The sequence below is a fragment of the Taudactylus pleione genome, unplaced genomic scaffold (genome assembly GCF_031769625.1).
Source record: "Taudactylus pleione unplaced genomic scaffold, aTauple2 ptg000503l, whole genome shotgun sequence".
Lineage (NCBI taxonomy): Eukaryota > Metazoa > Chordata > Amphibia > Anura > Myobatrachidae > Taudactylus > Taudactylus pleione.
Genome location: NW_028284905.1, coordinates 249,525 through 271,087, shown reverse-complemented (window position 1 = coordinate 271,087; position 21,563 = coordinate 249,525). Strand labels below are relative to the sequence as shown.

The 21,563-nt window shown below is 41.9% G+C and overlaps 1 protein-coding gene across 1 annotated transcript; it reads left to right on the top strand.

Annotated features, from left to right (window-relative positions):
• The first annotated feature begins 2,871 nt into the window (after positions 1–2,871).
• On the top strand, positions 2,872–8,179 carry LOC148501757 (gamma-crystallin 2-like). The gene is made up of 3 exons (XM_088450013.1): positions 2,872–2,939; positions 4,873–5,115; positions 7,805–8,179. Exons 1-3 carry the CDS (start codon positions 2,931–2,933, stop codon positions 8,078–8,080), a joined length of 528 nt encoding a protein of 175 aa, XP_088306139.1. The 5' UTR covers positions 2,872–2,930; the 3' UTR covers positions 8,081–8,179.
• The last annotated feature ends 13,384 nt before the right edge of the window (positions 8,180–21,563 follow it).

The window sequence follows — 21,563 nt, the reverse complement described above, 5'->3', positions numbered from 1 at the left end:
TCTAATGCTACCCTTATTGGTGCTCTAATGCTACCCTTATTGGTGTTCTAATGCTACCCTTATTGGTGTTCTAATGCTACCCTTATTGGTGCTCTAATGCTACCCTTATTGGTAGTTTCTGTTCAGCGGATTTAGAATATTTATTGATTAAATGCAGACCGTTTTATCTGCCTAGAGAATTTGCAATTGTCATAGTGATAGCTGTCTATATCCCCCACAGGCCAACGTGGGCTGCGCTCTGGACACTTTATATGATATTTTAACCAAATTGCAATCTATTTATGTGAATGGTATATTCATTGTGGCAGGTGATTTTATCCAAGCTGATTTAAAAGTGGTACTACCAAGGTTTTTTTTAAGAATGTTATGGTTCCGAATCGGGGGCAAATATTCTGGATCATGTCTATATACAAATCTTAAAATGGCCTTTGAGACCGTTGTGTGTCCCCATATTGGATAATCGGACCATGTTTCCTTGTTTATGATACCTTTGTATAAGCCCTTGGTCAGATGTGTTAGGCCTGCTAGGAGATCTGTTTTAGTTTAGCCTAAGGGAGCGACTGAGAGGTTACAGGACCACCTAGCATTTACTAATTGGGAAATGTTAATTGAGGAATCCATGGTAGAAGGGTAAATATTGATCTTCTCACCACTATGGTTTTGGGCTATATTAGCTGTCGTGTAGAAAGTGTAACATTAAGGAAAACCATGGCTAAATAGTGAGGTTCGTTCCCTATTTAAAGCTCGGGATAGGGCCTTTAAATCCGGTAATAAGGACGTGTATATAAAGACAAGGTCTGACTTGAGACGAGGCATTAAAAGGGCCAAAATAGAGTATTCGACTAGGATGGAGAATAAATTTAATCCATGTAAAGATCCGAGGAGTATGTGGCAGGGTCTACGTGCGTGATATTACTGATTTTAAAACTAAAGTGATTGAGTTAAGGGGCGTGAATAAGGCCTTGGTGGAAAACCTGAATATATTTTATTCTAGGTTCAATAAGCTGCAGGCCAAGATGGGATTCAGGGGAGGGTTAGCGGGGATTTTTAGGTTAATATTTAATGTGTCCCTTGCATACTGTCAAGTTCCCAATATGTTTTAAGGTAACAACTATTGTCCCTGTTCCAAAAAAGGGTGTGCCTAAATGTTTAAACGACTATCGCCCAATTTCCCTTTTCATGAAATGTTTTGAGCATTTAGTGCTGAAACCTATTAAATCCCACCTTGCTACTGAATTTGATCCTTATCAATTTGCTTATAGGGTAAATCGTTCTACAGATGATGCTGTTCTAACAGTTTTACACCTGGTGCAGACCCACTTAGAGCAAAAGAGGTCTTATGTTAGAATTTTATTTGTTGATTTTAGTTCTGCTTTTAATACTATTATTCTGCCTTCTTTGGTTTCTAAGCTTTCTCAGTTAGGTTTAAATGGGTACATGTGCAATTGGGTCTTGAATTTTTTGACAGATAGGTCCCAAGTGGTTAAGTTAGGCGAATGTATTTCTGGGGGTTTTGCTGGAAACCGGTGCCCCACAGAGGTCGTTTTGAGCCCACAACTATATTCATTATTTACTCATGATTGCGTTTTGACTTCACAGGCTGTTAAGATTGTGAAGTTTGCAGACGACTTTGCTATTGTGGGATTGACAGGTAATGAGGGGGAGGAAGCCTATCGGTATGAGGTTCAAAGATTGCTGAAATGGAGTAAGGACAACGGTTTACTCCTAAATACCACAAAAACTAAAGAGATGGAAATTGAGTTTAGGAGAGCGGATTGTGGATTTAAATTACCGGTGGTTTTAGACAATATGAGTATTGGGGAGGTGGAGTCCTTTAAATTTCTGGGAGTTCATATCTCAAAGGATCTGACGTGGTCTCTAAAGTCTACATTTGTAGTGATAAAGGCACAGCAACGCCTTTCCTTTCCGCGCAGACTGAAGGCAGCGTGTTTGAGCACGGAGACGCTCCTAAGTTTTTAACATTGCATAATAGAGAGAGTCCTGACTTATGGGATTATTACATGGTTCGGGAATTGTACTGCTGCAGAGCGGGGTGCTCTTCAACGTGTGGTCAAGACTGCAAGCAAAATAATAGGTGCAAAGTTGCCCCAAATTCAAGATCTCTATGAGAGTATAGCAGAGCCTAGTCATCCAATTTATATGGTTTTCGAAAGATTACCATCAAATAAATGTTTTACGAGTGTGCGAGCACGTACAAAGTGGTTATATAATAGCTTCTTTCCAGTAGCTGTTCGTCTATTGAACTGCCAAATAACTTGAGTACTATGGAAATGTTTTATTTGTTTGTTTTATATGCTGAAGTGTTTGTAAGTGATATATCGTTGACAATACAATGTTATTGTTTTGTTGATGACAATAACGTGTGTATTGTATTTTATTGTATTGTATACATATATGGTATATATATATATATATACAGTATATATATATACAGTATATATATATATATATGTATATATATATATATATATATATATATATATGTGTGTGTCTGTTTTTACATCTCTGTTTCTGTTTCATTGTTAGAAGCCCTAGTTCCTCATGCTCATCATTAGCCTTTATATATTGTTTCGTGTTTGGAACATTTATATATTGTTTTAGAAATACTGTAGGTTTAGTAAATACATCCCCCCCCCCCCCTTCCTCTCTATTCAGGTTACACTGTGACATAATAAAGGTTGTGCTGATTTAAACAACTCTATAAACCCTACGTGAAAAGCCAGCAATAAAAGTACAGTCATACGGAGTAACACAATAAGGCTCCCATGAAATGCCCCTCTGCTTTCATCGAGTAGGCAGATTTAATTGTATGCAGTATGCAGATTAGCCCCATCACCTGCCAGATATATAAGAGGCTCAAAGTCAGCCCATGAAAATCCTGAACATTGCAAATCACTGGCTCTTAAACCATGGGCAAGGTAACACGACCCCTTACTCTGTATCTTATAGTTACTGTGTGGTCCAGTCTTCAGGCAGTTGTAGTTGTGTCATTGTGTTTTAGATTATGTTTCATTATATTGATACTGTTATTTGTGGGGATTTTTTTGCATTGAATATTTTACAACAGATTTAAAATAATATTATCCATGAATACACAATTCTAAATACTGTTTGTTTAATGAGAATCAGCTAAAAATAAAAAATAACTAAGCCACTGCCTGATGTATATCTGACCCTGTATCAGGCTTATAGTGGAAGAATATCTCTTTGTCCCTCTTTTGTCACCAAATTAATAATTACAAAATATTTTTTATACATTTAATGCAGCTAAAATCACTGATGTGTTCTCATACACCTAACGAATATATATCCACCAAACGGCACTAGGGGCTGGCCCTACTGGGACGCTCCGAGACGAGTAGCTTACCGTATTTTTCTTTAAATTTACCATCTTATTCGCATCGCACACAGCAAAAAGCCACTCACAGAGTATTACAGATGCTGGGCTGCGACTTTTACCGCACAGGAATACGTTTTAAACAAAAACAAGTCGCAGATGGAGCGCTGCGGCACTTGGTGTAAGAAAAGTCGTGGCCTTCGTACGCAAATTCAGACTCATTCATACACAGATGTAAAAATGTCAAACAACAAATTGATTAGCGCAATCTAGCAAAGTAGTTTTGTCGCTCCCAGTTGTTTTAATTATGCGAATAAGAGGCACATTGTGAGCGAGAAAGACGCTCGGCGCAGCTAAGTATCATAGGACACGGCGCGCTGAGAGGGGCTGTTTGGAGCGGCTGAAGCCATAGTGTATGAGAACATCATCGTACCCTGCATTGTTCCCGGAGGGTGATATTATTATGCTGCTTGTGGTTTCATTCGTGAGTTATGATTCCATTTGCAAATTTCTGTAGATGTCAAAAAAAGCAAAGTGAAATGTATGTATATAATCGGATCGCAAAGTGACCCTTACTGAATTATTTTATATATCCTACAAAACTATTTATTTATTATTAGCAGTTACTTATATAGCGCCAACAAATTCTGTTGCGCTTTACAATTTGATTAAAAAAAATTACACTTTGTTTTTTAATGAACTGCTCATATACTTTTCATGGGAGGTAGTTGAAATGCCGGTTTTTGGGATACTGGCACCCAGCAAGCCGACCCCGGAATCCCAACACCAGTCAGAATCCCGGCACCGGCATCCTGGCTGCCAGCATCCCTACGGTAAGTAGTGGGGCTAGGGGGTGGGTCAGGGTTAGGCATGGCCGGCTCTAGGGGTGTTCGACCTGTGCGGTCGCACAAGGGCGCCACCCATAGAGGGCGCACCCCTCCCCAACATCCCAATTTCAGCGGGACAGTACTGTGCCCGCTGTTCCACACATGGGCTGAAGCGGCCCGCGGGTGGACAAATCGGGAGGTTGGGGACCCCCACTGCCGCAGCCGTGCGGCGGTGCTGGACCCTGGAGACTCTGAATGGATGCTGCATGCACGCACGCGACATCCATTCAGTGACGGGAGAGGGGCTGGGGGAAGCCCAGCTAGTGAGGCTCCCCCCAGCATGCCTGCTAATAATGTCACATAGGGGGCGTGGCCTGTGGTAGTTAGTCCACCCCCCCATTTTTGGATGCAGATAGGGCGCATTGACGAGGGCCAGCACAGGGTGCTCCGACCCCTGGAGCCGGCCATGGGGTTAGGCACTAGGCAGAGGGTTAGGCACTAGGGTGAGGGTTAGGTTTAGGGTGCGGGAAGGGAGGGAAGGCTAGGTTTAGAAGTAGGAATTGGGTTAGGGTACTCGCCGGCCATTGTCGGTATTTTAACCATTTCGGGATGCCAGCATCTTGATTCTAACCGCCGGGATCTCGTACCCCTTTTCATAACTTGATTATTACTAATATTTTATTACAGATCGTTTTTTACGAAGACAGGAACTTTCAAGGGAAGTGCCACGAATGTTCTGGTGACAGTGCCGATCTACATTCCTTCCTGGCCCGCTGCAACTCAATCCGGGTACTGAATGGCTGCTGGGTGATCTACGAGCGTTCCAATTACATGGGACACCAGTACTACCTGAAGAGGGGAGAGTATCCCGACTACCAGAGTTGGCTGGGATTGAATGACTCCATTAGGTCTTGTCATTCAATTCCACAAGTAAGTTCTCCTCCTGTGCGCTATACGAATATCGGTTTTTATTTTGTGTCATGCCAGCATAAGAAACACATTTTTGACTATAACATTTTACATCAAAGGGCCTCATTCTGTGCCGCAGGCACTTCCGATGTTCACAGATGTTCAAAGAGTTGAGCGATTTATTGCAAAAATCCCTAAAAGCTTGTGTGTATGCAGTTATGACTGAGACACAAAGTATCAGAAATGTGGAGGAAGTCCCTGGGCGGTAACTGGGGAGGTGGCTACTCAAAATGGTCCATCTGTTATGGGATTGTGGCGGGCGTGTTGCTGACGTGGTTTGATTAATTCACAAATTAACACATAACACACAGATCTACGCTGGGAGAACCTGCCACACACAGCCACACACATTTATAGACAATCTATAGATTTATAGAGCTGATTCAACAGAGGATGCAGCAAAAGTTTTTACGCAGATTCCCGATGTTTGGGAATCTGCGCATAAAAATGTTTTCTACATTTTTAAACCAAAACATAAATTTAAAGGAAAAAAGAGTGTATAGCGGGGCATTCTGGAATTCTAGAATTCACTTTCATTCATTAAAACATTTAGTAAAACACCATCATATATTTAACCACCTATATGCACCTATATAACGTTGGCAACAAAAAAAAATATTGAAAACATTGTGTAAATTGTGCAATGTGAAAATAAGTGAATAAGAATAAAATATGTGTCTGTCTAAAGGCCCCCATACATCAGAGATTGATTGCAGCAAGCGTGCAATTTGCAATCGATTGTGTATAAAAATCTTTCCCTTTTTCAATCGATTGTGGCAATTCTGCAATCTGCAATCGATTGAAAAAGGAAAAGATTTTTATACACAATCGATTGCAAATTGCACGACTGCTGCAATCAATCTCTGATGTATGGGGGCCTTCACTCACAGGTTCTCAAACTCGGTCCTCAGGACCCCGCACAGTGCATGTCTTTCAGGTCTCACAGAATCACAAGTGAAATAATTATCTCCATCTGTGAATCTTTTAAAATGTGTCAGTGAGTAATGACTACACCTGTGCACCTGCTGGGTGACCTGGAAAACAAGAACTGTGAGGGGTCCTGAGGACCGAGTTTGAGAACCACTGGTCTAACTTAAAATGTTTGATTCTAATATCCCATCAGTATATTTGCCCTCAGGAGATGGCACTGCTAATTGTGTAACAGGTTTAAGTTGTACTTCATTAAGATTCTATATTGGAACTATTCTGTACATAAATTGTCAGTCAATTTATTTATTACATTCAGGTTCATAAGACTCTCATACATATTAGATAGAAAATCCCATTTATGATTTTCCTAATTGTCTCTAAACACTGTAACTATTGTGTGTCCTTAGCTATAATTCTTCTCAATGTTTTTACATTTACAAAATAAATTGCAGTGTATTTGGGAGCCTCTGCTGCTAATTTTCAGCCTCCCCACACTGCACTCCCTACGACCCAGCACAAACATATGTATAATTTTATAGCATACATAGTTGGGGCTCTGAATAAGACTCTATGGGCCTGATTCAGAGCTGGACGCTATTTGCGGTCGTTTGTTCAGAAAAAGGGGGTGGCTATTCAAATGATCCGTTCGCTCTTTGTGGTCTGTTTATGCCTCCATATCTGAACGAGCGAACAAAACTTGCGGACGTTTATTTGAAAAATACGCCCCCTGGCCGCTCGCATCATACGTCATGTCCGCTATTTATTAGATTAATCGAGTACATCGAACAGCGTATGAACTGCTCGCTATTCTTGTGGTTGTTTTTTCCTACCACTATATTGCGAGCAGTTTTGACTATAAAACAACCAGGTGACGTGGTCAATGACGCTGCTGTTTTAATTATGCACACCCATAAAACGCCCGCTTTGACCTTTAAGCACGCCTGCGTTCTTAATTCCACTCCCCGTTTTCAAGCACCTTCCCCTGTTACCACCCACATATTCCTCATCCTGTCACTCAAAGTAGCAGGCATTCGCTATATAGCGAACAAACGACTTTCGGCCGCACTGACTGGTTCGCGCATGCATATTATAAACCGTACGCATGCGCAGAAGTGCGAACATCGCTCGGAACGAGCGTACTGCTGCTTACGAGCGGCTCTGAATCAGGCCCTATGACCATTGATGTTATAGGTAACTTTACAGTTGAGGAAAAAAAAATAGTAACCAAAACAATATAAAAAATTTGATATAAAAGATAACCTGGCTTCTATACTATATATTACATTCATGTCCGGTTTTATCTATACACTGGTTATGTGGGTAGGGCACCACATAGAGGAGGATGCCCTGGCTTGGACGTGCCCGCGTCATGCATTACAAAATATTCAGCCCAGCGAGTCTGCCTACAGAGCTGTATTATGAAGGCAGCCGCGTGTGTGATTGCTGTGCGCTGGGCTGGATGAACACTTCCGGGCCCCGGCAGGCTGTCTGCACATGTTGCCAGTTTGTTCAGGCATGCTCTGTGCTGCCTTGGGGTGTGGCTTGTGGGTATGGCTTTTCCCACAAGACAACACCATCTTAGTGTTTTCATGATTGTGCCGAAGGAGCTGACATATATATTCGCTAACCAAAAAATGAGGCTCGGGCCGGCCCTGTTTACAATATTAATAGCTGTTTTAAATCTGATTTCCTGTTTTGTGATAAAATGTCCCTTTTACAGCATCACGGCTCTTACAGAATAAGACTATACGAGAGGGAAGACTTCCGTGGCCAAATGAAGGAGTACATAACCGACTGCTCTAACATCCACGAAAGCTTCGGCGTTCATGACGTCATGTCCTGTAACGTTCTTGAGGGATACTGGATCTTCTTTGAGCAGCCTGGCTTCCGGGGAAACCAGTACTTCCTGAGGCCCGATGAGTACATGAGATACAGCAACTGGGGGGCCACAAATTCCAAAATTGGCTCTTTGAAAAGAATCATGGATTTCTATTGAGTAGAACACACTGTAACCTGTGTTTCCTCATACAGAGAATAAAACAAATTTGCTTTGAATTATTATTTATTTATAATAAATGGCGTACCTGAGAATTCATAGTGATTCTGTTTTTATTACTATTGAAGAGTTTCTAGTCACATTTCAAACCAACTTAGAGATGGATTTATAGATAGAGGATATGATTTTCCATGAATTGAGGAAGCTGGACACAGGGCATCTGTTAAGTGCACAGGGATGAATTGCTTGTGGAAAAATCAGGGGAATAAAATTAGTCCAGTAGGCATTTCATTTCCCAATTTAATAGAGAGAGTCGTTTAATCAGGAAGACACTAGAGCGTCATTGGGGAATTCTTCAGAAAGACCCAGTTTGGGGTCCACATCTCTCAATTAAACCTAATCTTGTATTCAGAAGGGCCACTAATTTAAAAAAGCATAATGGCACCCAGTAGGTTGAAATCTGTTTTACCAAAATATACAAAGGATGTAAGTAATGAGGGGTTTTTAAGTAGGAGAATGGGGTGTTACCCTTGTAATCGGTGCATTTGTTGTAAATTTATGGACAAGAAACGTCTCATTTGGAAAAAGGAGGATAAAATGGTCTACACCTTAAAGGAAATAGTCATTCAATACTGAATTTGTAATTTATAAAATCACCTGCAGTTTTAATTTAAATGTTTTAGGTAAAACTAAAAGGAGTGCTAAAACCCGTATTCAGGAACATCTGCTAACTATTAAAAACCAGTTAAAAGTCATACAGTAGCATATCTCGTCATTTTACTGAGGTCCATAGTTCAAATGTAAGGGATTTTTCGTTTACTATTTTAGAACATGAAAAAAGTGATCCTAGAGGTGGAAGTAGAGAACTATTGCTTTCCAAAAAGGAGATTTATTGGATCTATACCCTTAACACTGTTGTCCTCAATGGCCTCAAAGAAAGTATTGAAATGGTTTCTTTCTTTTAGATATTTGTTGTTTTAAAGTGAATACATTTAAGCCTACGGTAGAGATAATTAGCTTATATGCTTTGCAGTGAAGAACTATGGTTTATATTGTAGTTTCTTTGTCTAGACCTTGTAAAACGGGAGGTTATGTTGAGAGATTCCTAAAGGGCGAGCATTCTAATTATAGTTCCCTTAGATTGGATGCTATAGCAATACATATAATATGAATTGCCCCTATTATTATTTAGTGCTCTAAAGTATTGGTACTTAACTACTTGAAACATCAAAGCAATTTTAGTTTTGGCGAGTTTCTAATAGTTAGTGGGTTATCATTAGAAAAGTGTTAACAACCTCCCTATCCATAAGTTTAGCTAATATGAGCTGTCAATAGCGTATTCTTTGGTTCCTAGGCATTACTTTATTTATTTGGTAGGTGGTGCAGGTGAAATCTCACTTAATAGTGTAATGTGCGGTCCCGCACTCCCACTTCCGCTTTCGGTAAGGGTGGAGCGCATCTAGGAAGTAGCTTATGTGTTCCACCATGATATGGAGTTTGTTCTGAGAGAAGTTTGGGAACTTTTGCTATAGATCCAGACAATCAGAAGTTAAAGCTGGACCTATATTTAGAAGCAATATGAAAGTACATAATCATAATAATGTATCTGATGAGTAGTAATGTGACTTTTTCTGATGCAAATAACATATAATATATCAGTGAGTACAATGCCGTCACCATGATAAAAGATGATCAGACAGTGAATTATGGGGCTGATTCAGCCATGGACGGAATTGCGAAGCTGCAGTCAAGCAGCTTTGCGATTCCGTCCTTGCAATAATGTTACTTCAGCAGGATGCGTCACGCCCCCAGAATGCATCAATGATCCGTACTGCATTCACGGACGCAGAATCGGATAATCTGCGTGTCCCCCTGGCCAGTTGAGTGACCATGGGGTCATGCAGGCAGGCCATCACAGATGAGGGAAAGAGGCCAGGAAATGTCTGTCAGCCCACAGAGATCCTGGCCTCCTCCCTCCCTCCCAATGGCGATGACGCGCATCCGTTTTGTGAAATGGAGGCCGTTGCTGTCCCCCCATCTCCAAATAGCAGCAGATCGTCAATCACATGAGAAAAATGGGTCCTACACACTTGCAGAATCATGATAATCAGGAATCTGCATTCAGCAGTGCACCTGCGTACACTGCTGAATGGGGCACTACAAAGTAATGTATGGATTTAACTGGATTAATATGCTGCACCTCTAGATGGCAGTAGAGTGATAGATCAGCTTAAACAATCTTGTAAAAAAAATATTAGTACAGTATGCCAGCAAACACAACCAAACAATAATAATATAGTAATTGTATTATATAAATATACTTAGTCACTAGCCAGGACGGCAGACTGTGAATTTTTGATCCTAAGATAACGCAGCACAAAAGATGGATGTTAGACGAGGTTGAACTTTCCTGATTTGTGTGTTTTTCAATCTTTCTAACAATGCTGCTACTGAGTGCATCCTGCAATATTAGGGCTGGTTCTGATCTCTCATCACGGGTGCCCAGAAGTGACTTTACACATTTTCGCTTATGTCCACATGAGTCAGCCGAAACTTGTCCAGATCTGTCTTTTGGTGAAGTAGGGCATTTCAGGCATGAACTGGGCTGGTGCAAAGTGATTGCACATAACCACCCTGAGTCTCATAGGATGTCATGGGAGTCTCATGGGAATGTCATGGGAGTATCTTGGGAATGTCATGTGGGTCTCATGGGAGAGTCATTAGGGTCTCATGGGAATGTCATGAGAGTATCATGGGAATGTCATGGGAGTGTCATGGCAATATCATGGGAATGTCATGGGAGTATCATGGAATAGTCATGGGGGTCTCATGGGAATGTCATTGGGGGTCTCATGGGAATGTCATGAGAGTATCATGGGAATGTCATGGGAGTATCATGGGAATGTCATGGGAATGTCATGGGAGTGTCATGGGAATATCAGGAGAATGTCATGGGAGTATAATGGAATAGTCATGGGGGTCTCATGGGAATGTCATTGGGGTTTCATGGAAATGTCATGGTAATGTCATGGGAGTGTCATGGGAATATTATGGGAATGTCATGGGAGTATCATGGGTATGTCATCGGGGTCTCATGGGAATGTCATGGGAGTATCATTGGAATGTCATGTGTAAATCATGGGAATGTCATGGGAGTATCATGGGAATTTCATAGGAGTATCATGGGAGGTTCATGAGAATATCATGGGAGTATCATGGGAATGTCGTGGGAGTATCATGGGTATGTCATCGGGGTCTCATGGGAATGTCATGGGAGTATCATGGGAGGTTCATGGGAATATCATGGGAGTATCATGGGTATGTCAAGGGAGTATCATGGAAATGTCATGGGAGTATCATGGAAATGTCATGGGAGTATCTTGGTAATATCAAAGGAGTATCATGGAAATGTCATGGGGCTATCATGGGAATGTCATGGGGTATCATAGGAATGTCATGGGAGTATCGTGGCAATGTCATGGATTTATCATGGGAATATCATGGGAGTATCATGGGAATGTCATGGGAGTATCATGAGAATCTCATGGGAGTATCATGGTAATATCATGGGAGAATCATGGGAATGTTATGGGGGTATCATAGGAATGTCATGGGAGTATCATGGGAATGTCATGGGAGTATAATGGTAATATCATGGGAGAATAATGGGAATGTTATGGGGGTATCATAGGAATGTCATGGGAGTATCATGGCAATGTCAAGGATTTATCATGGGAATATCATGAGAGTATCATGGGAATGTCATGGGAGTATCATGGGAATGTCATGGGAATGTCATGGGAATGTCATGGGAGTGTCATGGGAATATCATGGGAATGTCATGGGAGTATAATGGAATAGTCATGGGGGGTCTCATGGGAATGTCATTGGGGTCTCATGGGAATGTCATGGGAATGTCATGGGAGTGTCATGGGAATATTATGGGAATGTCATGGGAGTATCATGGGTATGTCATCGGGGTCTCATGGGAGTGTCATGGGAGTATCATGGGAGATTCATGGGAATATCATGGGAGTATCATGGGTATGTCAAGGGAGTATCATGGAAATGTCATGGGAGTATCATGGAAATGTCATGGGAGTATCTTGGTAATATCAAAGGAGTATCATGGAAATGTCATGGGACTATCATGGGAATGTCATGGGGTATCATAGGAATGTCATGGGAGTATCGTGGCAATGTCATGGATTTATCATGGGAATATCATGGGAGTATCATGGGAATATCATGGGAATGTCATGGGAGTATCATGAGAATCTCATGGGAGTATCATGGTAATATCATGGGAGAATCATGGGAATGTTATGGGGGTATCATAGGAATGTCATGGGAGTATCATGGGAATGTCATGGGAGTATCATGGTAATATCATGGGAGAATCATGGGAATGTTATGGGGGTATCATAGGAATGTCATGGGAGTATCATGGCAATGTCAATGATTTATCATGGGAATATCATGGGAGTATCATGGGAATATTATGGTAATGTCATGGGAGTATCATGGGAATGTCATGTTAGAATCATGGTGATATAATGGGAAAATCATGGGAATGTCATGGGGGTATCATAGGAATGTCATGGGAGTATCATGGCAATGTCAAGGATTTATCATGGGAATGTCATGGGAGTATTAAGGGAATATCATCATAGGAATGTCATGGGAGTATCATGGGTATGTCATGGGAGTATCATGGGAATGTCATGGAAATGTCATGGGAGTATCATGGGAATGTCATGGGAGTGTTGTGCTCCCACGCTCTGTGTGATCTATAGGTATGGGGAATAGAAGTCGGTCTTTAATGGATCTCCTGCAGCTGGCATGGGGCTCGTACATGTGTAGATGCTAATGATGATGGCTGCGTTGGCTGGCGTATAATCATAGGTTTCTGCTTGCACACGCACGCTCCCCAGAATTAGCTGAATAGATAATCGCATTAGTATAAAAGAGTAAGGGCCTGATTCAGCACAGATCGCAGCTGCAAAATCTCATGTAATGAATCTATGAGAATATGCTAATTTCCGCCACCACCCAGGCAGCATAGAGACACCCACTACTGCTATCTCACATCTGTAAGACCTCACAGTCCTGTGTATACATCTGTAACATCAGCCACAGTTCAGCCAGCATAGAGACGCCCACTACTGCTATCTCACATCTGTAATACCTCACAGTCCTGTGTATACATCTGTAACATCAGCCACAGCACAGCCAGCATAGAGACACATACTACTGCTATCTCACATCTGTAATACCTCACAGTCCTGTGTATACATCTGTAACATCAGCCACAGCTCAGTAAGCATAGAGACGCCCACTACTGCTATCTCACATCTGTAATACCTCACAGTCCTGTGTATACATCTGTAACATCAGCCACAACTCAGTAAACATAGAGACGCCCACTACTGCTATCTCACATCTGTAATACCTCACAGTCCTGTGTATACATCTGTAACATCAGCCACAGCTCAGTAAACATAGAGATGCCCACTACTGCTATCTCATATCTGTAATACCTCACAGTCCTGTGTATACATCTGTAACATCAGCCACAGCTCAGTAAACATAGAGACGCCCACTACTGCTATCTCACATCTGTAATACCTCACAGTCCTGTGTATACATCAGTAACATCAGCCACAGCTCAGCCAGCCTAGAGACACCCACTACTGCTATCTCACATCCATAATACCTCACAGTCCTGTGTATACATCAGTAACATCAGCCACAGCTCAGCCAGCATAGAGACACCCACTGCTTTCTCACAACCGCAATACCTCACAGTTCTGTGTATACATTAGTAACATCAGCCACAGCTCAGCCAGCATAGAGACGCCCACTACTGCTATCTCACATCTGGAATACCTCAAAGTCCTGCATATACATCTGAAACATCGAGTAACATCGGACCTTCATGCTCAGTTACAGCAGGTCTGACCTGTCTCAGAAAGTGCAAGTACAGTCTCATTGCATACAGTGAGTAGCTAATTTATGCACGGCCATGCAACGTCGTTCAAACGGACAGGCACACCTGTGTTTCTCCGACCACTCCCCCATCACAGCCTGTTACTCACTCTGCAATGGATTCCTCAATGCCTCCATAATTGCAGTGCGATCGCCACACATGCACAGTGTGGTGTATGCGCAGTATTCAACAATTGGTCCATCTATGTACGCAGTTGCAATCTATGCCGAATCAGGCCCTAAGTCAGACTAATGCACATGCCCACAACTCTAGCCATTCTCTTTGAACTTGTTTTACATGAGCACATCCCATTACTGCCAAGTTATATCTGCCCAGGTGCCTGGCTGTATGAAGATGCACCTAGGTCCGAGCGCTGCAGTGAGCTGGCAATTGGTGCTGCAGTTAGAAAGGTGCCAGGAATAGGTGTCATAGTGAGCAGAGAGCCGGTAATAGGTAAAGGTAGCATCTATTGCCAGGTCCCAGCTCACTGCAGCACCTATTCCCAGTTCCCAGCTCACTGCAGCACCTATTTCTGGCTCCACGCTCACTACAGCACCTATTTCTGGCTCCACGCTCACTACAGCACCTATTCCCAGTTTCCCGCACCCTACAGCACCTATTCCTGGCTCCCCACTCACTGCAGCACCTATTCGCAGTTCCCCGCACACTGCAGCACCTATTCCCAGTTCCCCGCACACTACAGCACCTATTCCTGGCTCCCCACTCACTGCAGCACCTATTCCCAGCTTTCCACTCACTGCAGCACCTATTCCCAGTTCCCCGCACACTACAGCACCTATTCCTGGCTCCCCATTCACTGCAGCACCTATTCCCAGCTCCCCGCTAATTGCAGCACCTATTCTCAGCTCCCCGCTCACTGTAGCACCTATTCCCAGCTCCCTGCTAGCTGCAGCCCCTATTCCCGGCTCCCAACTCACTGCAGCACCTATTCTCAGCTCCCCACTCACTGCAGAACCTATTCCCGGCTCCCAGCTCACTGCAGCACCGATTACCAGCTCCCCGCTAATTACAGCACCTATTCCTGGCTCCCCGCTCACTGCAGCACCTATTCCCAGCTCCCAGCTCACTGCAGCACCTATTCCCAGCTCCCAGCTCACTGCAGCACCTATTCCCAACTCCCAGCTCACTGCAGCCCCTATTCCCAGCTTCCTGCTAATTACAGCATCTATTGCCAGCTCCCCGCTCACTACAACACCTATTCCTGGCTTCCTGCTTTCTGCAGCTCCTATTGCCAACATCCCGCTCACTGCAGCACCTGTTTCCGGCACCCTGCTCACTGCAGCACCTATTCCCTATGTGCCCCATACTCCTATATATTTCCAGTCTGCCCCATACTCCTATATAAATCCTATCTGCCCCATACTACTGTACTTTATATTTCATATGTGCCCCATACTCCAATATATTTCCCGTCTGCCCCACACTCCTATATATTTCCTATATGCAGCAAACTCCTAGATATTTCCTGTCTGCCCCATGCTCCTAGATATTTCCTGTCTGCCCCATGCTCCTATATATTTCCTGTCTTCCCCATGCTCCTATATATTTCCTGTCTGCTCCATACTCCTGTCACAAGCCGTCGTAGCATCTTGTTGAACTTCAGTGCACAAGGCAGCTCTTGTGCGCTTGTTGCCAGGAGACGAGGACGCTGGGCTGCTACTCTGTAGGCTCTTCATCCAGTTTTCTCTGTCACCCCCGCCTTGCTCTGATTTGATCCTTTTCCTTTTTCTCCACTGCTCGTTCTCTGCTCTGATGCCGGCTGTAGCATCTATAGCGTATCTTCTGGTTCCTGTGTGTGGATATCACCCTCATGTGTTTTCTTCAATCCAGCATGTGTTCCAGCAGTGCCAGTCACACTTCAGTGTTAGAGTGTATCTTCTGTTACCAGCCATAGCAGCAGCTCAGCCGCAATACAATATCTGAGGGGTAGCTGTTACCAACATCACGGCAGTCTCAGCCACACTACAGTGCCAGAGTGGACAGTGTTTTTCTTCTACAGTCTCAGTTGCATTTCAGCATCAGCCCTCAAGGCTGCAACCAGCCAAGTCTACATCAGCCATCAAGGCTGCAACCAGCCAAGTACATATCAGCTCTCAAGGCTGCAACCAGACAAGTACACATCAGCCCTCAAAGCTGCATCCATTGTGTCTAATAGTTTGCACTGCAATGGGTACTATTTACTGATATAACAGCATGTTCTCAAATAACATGCTGTTATAATGCCATGAAATAATACATGAAATATAAAGAACGACCAGCATCAACAGAACTATTGTTTTAAACACATATTTATTCCTTTGCACATTCTATTCTTTTTTGTTGTATTTCACTTGCTTGTCATTTGCTACATATGAATTTTGAAATTTGGAACATAATGTTATCCAATATTATAATAAAAGTTGCATGTTAATACAACAATCGATATTACTTGTGTGCACCGATATAAAGATTTATTTTTCCCGCTTTCCCCATTCCTTATTTAGTGATATATATCTTTACACTATCTTTGGTAGCACCCCCTTCTATAGGATTCTTTAAGTTATAACATTTATTCTTCTATCATACTTTAACATGTCCTGGGGAAGGTGAGGTAATTATCTCACCAGATATATTTAGGCTCCAGTGCAGTGGGTATACCTATGGTCTATCTCTTAGGCAGGGACAGCTGCAGAAGATTATTGCACGGAGTTTTGCAAATGGTCTCTGGATTGTGGGTGGAACGATCCTGCACTCCATAGTCAGTTTTGGTTGGGTCTTAGCTTTCATCACTGCTCCTGTTCTCCATCATCCTGATCCAGATCTTCCGTTTATTATTGAAGTGAATGCCTCCGAAGTTGGTTTTGGCGCCATTCTCTCACAAAAGGACCCCCAGGACAACAAGTTTCACCCATGTGCCTTCTTCTCACGTACATTTGCTAAAGCAGAAATAAAATATGATGTCGGTAATCGAGAGTTGTTGGCCATCAAATGGGCTTTCGAATACTGGAGACAATGGTTGGAAGAAGCTAAACATCTGGTCACAATCTTAACCGACCATAAAAACATGCCTTATATTGAATCCGCTAAGAGACTAAATGCGAGACAAGCATGTTGGGCCCTAATCAGCCAAGTACACATTAGCCCTCAAGGCTGCAACCAGCCAAGCACATATCATCCCTCAAGGCTGCAACCAGCCAAGTACACATCAGCCCTCAAGGCTGCAATCAGCCAAGTACACATCAGCCCTCAAGGCTGCCATGCAGCCAAAGTCACACAATTGGCCAGCTCTCATCCAGTGTCCTGGGGTTCTACTATCTCTACTGTGTGAATCTTCCAAGGGATTCATAATAACTCCTATATATTTCCTGTGTGCCCCATACTCCTATATATTTCCTATATGCCCCATACTCCTATATATTTCTATGTGCCCCATTCTCCTATATATTTCCTATCTGCCCCATACACCTATATATTTCCTGTCTGCCCCATACTCCTATATATTTTCTGTCTGACCCAGACTCCTATATATTTCCTATTTGCTCCATACTCCTATATGTTTCCTATTCATCCATACTCATACAGCATATATTTCCTATTTTCCTCATACTCCTATATATTTCCTATGTGCCCCATATGCCTATATATTTCTATGTGCCCAATACTCCTATATAATTCATGTCTGCCTCATATTCCAATATTTTCCTATATGCTCCATACTCATAAAGTATATATTTCCTATATGCTCCATACTCCTATATATTTCCTATATGCCCCTTGCTCCTATATATTTCCGGGTATGGTTCAAAGGGTCTACAACTTCTAGATAGACAGTGATTAGGTAGACAAGGGAAGATAGACAGGCAATAGATAGACAGGGACTGAAGGTCGACAGGCAATAGGTCGACAGGTACTAAAGGTCGACAGACAATAGGTCGACAGGCAATAGGTCGACAGGGTCAAAAAGTCGACACACTAAAGGTCGACTGGTAACAAGGCCGACAGGTATGAAGGTCGACAGGCAGAAGGTCAACACACTAAAGGTCGACACACTAGAGGTCAACTGGTAACAAAGTCGACAGGTATGAAGGTCGATAGGCAGTAGGTCTACACTTATAAAGTCAAATGGTCAACACTTTTTTTTTAGGGTCAGTATCAGGGTTAGGGCTAGGCACTTATCCCGACAGTTAGGGTTAGTCATTTACCACGACGGTTACGGTTAGGCACTTACCCCAATTGTTAGGGTTAGGCACTTACCCCGACGGTTAGGGTTAGGCACTTACCTCGACGGTTAGGGTTAGGCACTTACCCCGATGGTTAGGGTTAGGCACTTTGGATTAGGCACAAAGAGGAGGGTTAGGAATAAATATTAGGGCAAAAAAACAAACAAAAACATGTGTCGACCATTTGCATGTCGACTACATGAGTGTTGACCTGTGTCGTACATTTGCATGTTGACTATATGAGTGTCGACCTGTGTCGGACATTTGCATGCCGACTATATGAATGTCGGCATGTGCCAGACATTGCATGTCGACTATATGTCGACATGTGTTGCCCATTTGCATGTTGACCATGTGTTGACCATTCAAATATTGACTGTGTCGACCATTCAAATGTTGACTATGCGGCGACATGTGTCGAACGTTCACATGTCGATCATCCACGTGTCAACAATGTGTTGACACTTGTCGACAATTCACACATCAACTGTGTTGACCATTCACTTGTTGACTATCTGTCGACATGTGTCGACCATTCGCATGTCGACTATATGAGTGTCGACCATTTACATGTTGACTATATGTGTGTCGACCTAATGATCATGTCGACCTATTGCCTGTCGACCTTCAGTCCCTCTCGACCTTGTTACCAGTTGACCTTTAGTGTGTCAACCTTCAGACCCTGTTGACCTTTAGTCCCTGTCGACCTATTGCCTGTCTATCTTCCATTGTCTACCTAAACACTGTCTATCTAGACAATGTAGACCTAGGGACCGAATACCATATTTCCTGTCTGACCCATACTCCTATATATTTATATATATCCCATACTCCTATATAATTAATTTCTGCCCCATATTCCTATATATTTCTTATGTGCTCCATACTCCTATATATTTCTTATATGCCACTTACTCCTATATATGTCCTATGTGCCCCATACTATTATATAATTTAGGTCTGCCCCATATTCCTATATATTTCCTATATGCCCCATACACCTATACATTTCCTATGTGCCCCATATGCCTATACATTTCTATGTACCCCATACTCTTATAAAATTCATGTCTGCCCCATATTCATATATATTTCCTATCTGCCCCATGCTAATATATATTTCCTGTCTGTCCCATACTCCTAAATATTTCCAATATACTCCATACTCCTATATATTTCCTATATGCCCCATACTCCTATATATTTTATGAATACCTAATGATCTGTACACCCTAAATGTCGCTATTTAGCGTCGCACAAGAGATAATTGCTTTCCAGACTTTGATTGTGGTTCCAAAGCACAAAAAGATATTATTCACCAAAAAACAGATAGTTACACGATGCTAAATACAATTAGCGCAAACAAATTATACTACGTACAGTCGAATACATACGCATGCGCTCTGGATCCAGATTTCCTGCATCAAAGGTGAAGCCTCCGTCAATAGCAAGAAAATGATGACTAGCTAACAGATTCAGAGAGCCTGCTTATGTACTCTTACAGAGATAGGCAATACAATAGAACAAGTTGGCATAATCCCCTTGGTTCTTCTTCCTGGTTCTTCTGTTACGATGCAGTTCATAGGTCAGTTTGTATTGTAATAGTTCAGACTACAACAGCTTCTTTGTGTCCATTTTCCCGCCGAAGAACAAGTCTAAACTGGCTAATTACATTACATTTACAGAGTACATTTCATTGCCTATCTCTCTATGATCCATAATTTGCAGACGCATGTTGCGATTTCCTCGCCGATGGAACCGGAAGTCTGCAAATAAACAGTGGTTCAGAATGGCACCAAACACGGTCTGCTTATCATGTACTAAACTTGAGATCTTAAATTAAGTCGCTTTATTAATAATTAATAATGAATAAAACCTTGGATATAAACCTTAATGCTAGGGAACCTTTCTATGTAAGTGTGCAATGTGTAAGTGTAAGGATATTAAGAAAAGCCGCTAGTTGGTGTTGTGCGTCTACATGTTTGTGAAGTACACAGTGGTACATGTTTTGCAGGACTGTTCATATTATATGTTTTAGTAAATGTATGTATTTATATAATGAGGCCTTTTAACATTGTTCTATTGCGTGGAAATCGCACAACGCTAAATAATAACATCGCCGTATGTACTGATATTGTGTGAGATTCGCAAAAATGGCATTGGGTGGCCATTCGCAAAATGGCGTCTTGTTGCCATTCGCAAAATGGCATTGTGCAGATTTTAATTTTAACAGATTCTGTCTCAGCCAATTATCCGGCTTCGACAATTTCCTATATGCCCCATACTCCTATATAATTATATATATCCAATACTCCTATATAATTAATTTCTGCCCCATATTCCTATATAATTCATGTCTGCTCCATACTCCTATATATTTCCTATGTGCTCCATACTCCTATATATTTATATATATCCCATACTCCTATATAATTAATTTCTGCCCCATATTCCTATATATTTCCTATGTGCTCCATACTCCTATATATTTCCTATGTGCTCCATACTCCTATATATTTCCTATAAACCACATACTCCTATATATTTCCTATAAACCGCATACTCCTATATATTTCCTATATGTCCCATACTCCTATATATTTCCTATATGCTCCATACTCCTATATATTTCCTATATGCTCCATACTCCTATATATTTCCTATGTGCTCCATACTCCTATATATTTCCTATGTGCTCCATACTCCTATATATTTCCTATAAACCGCATACTCCTATATATTTCCTATATGTCCCATACTCCTATATATTTCCTATATGTCCCATACTCCTATATATTTCCTATATACCGCATACTCCCATATATTTCCTATATGTCCCATACTCCTATATATTTCCTATGTGTCCCATACTCCTATATATTTCCTATATGTCCCATACTCCTATATATTTCCTATGTGTCCCATACTCCTATATATTTCCTATATGTCCCATACTCCTATATATTTCCTATATGCTCCATACTCCTATATATTTCCTATATGCCCCATACTCCTATATATTTCCTATGTGTCCCATACTCCTATATATTTCCTATATGCCCCATACTCCTATATATTTCCTATATGCTCCATACTCCTATATATTTCCTATATGCCCCATACTCATATATATTTCCTATAAACCGCATACTCCTATATATTTCCTATATACCTTATACTCCTATATATTTCCTATATGCCCCATACTCCTATATATTTCCTATATACCGCATACTCCTATATATTTCCTATGTGTCCCATACTCCTATATATT

What these genes read in the sequence shown, in the direction of transcription:
- LOC148501757 (XM_088450013.1), top strand. An exon ending in CTTGTCATTCAATTCCACAA is followed by an intron (nt 5,116 to 7,804) that starts GTAAGTTCTCCT and finishes TCCCTTTTACAG; the next exon opens with CATCACGGCTCTTACAGAAT.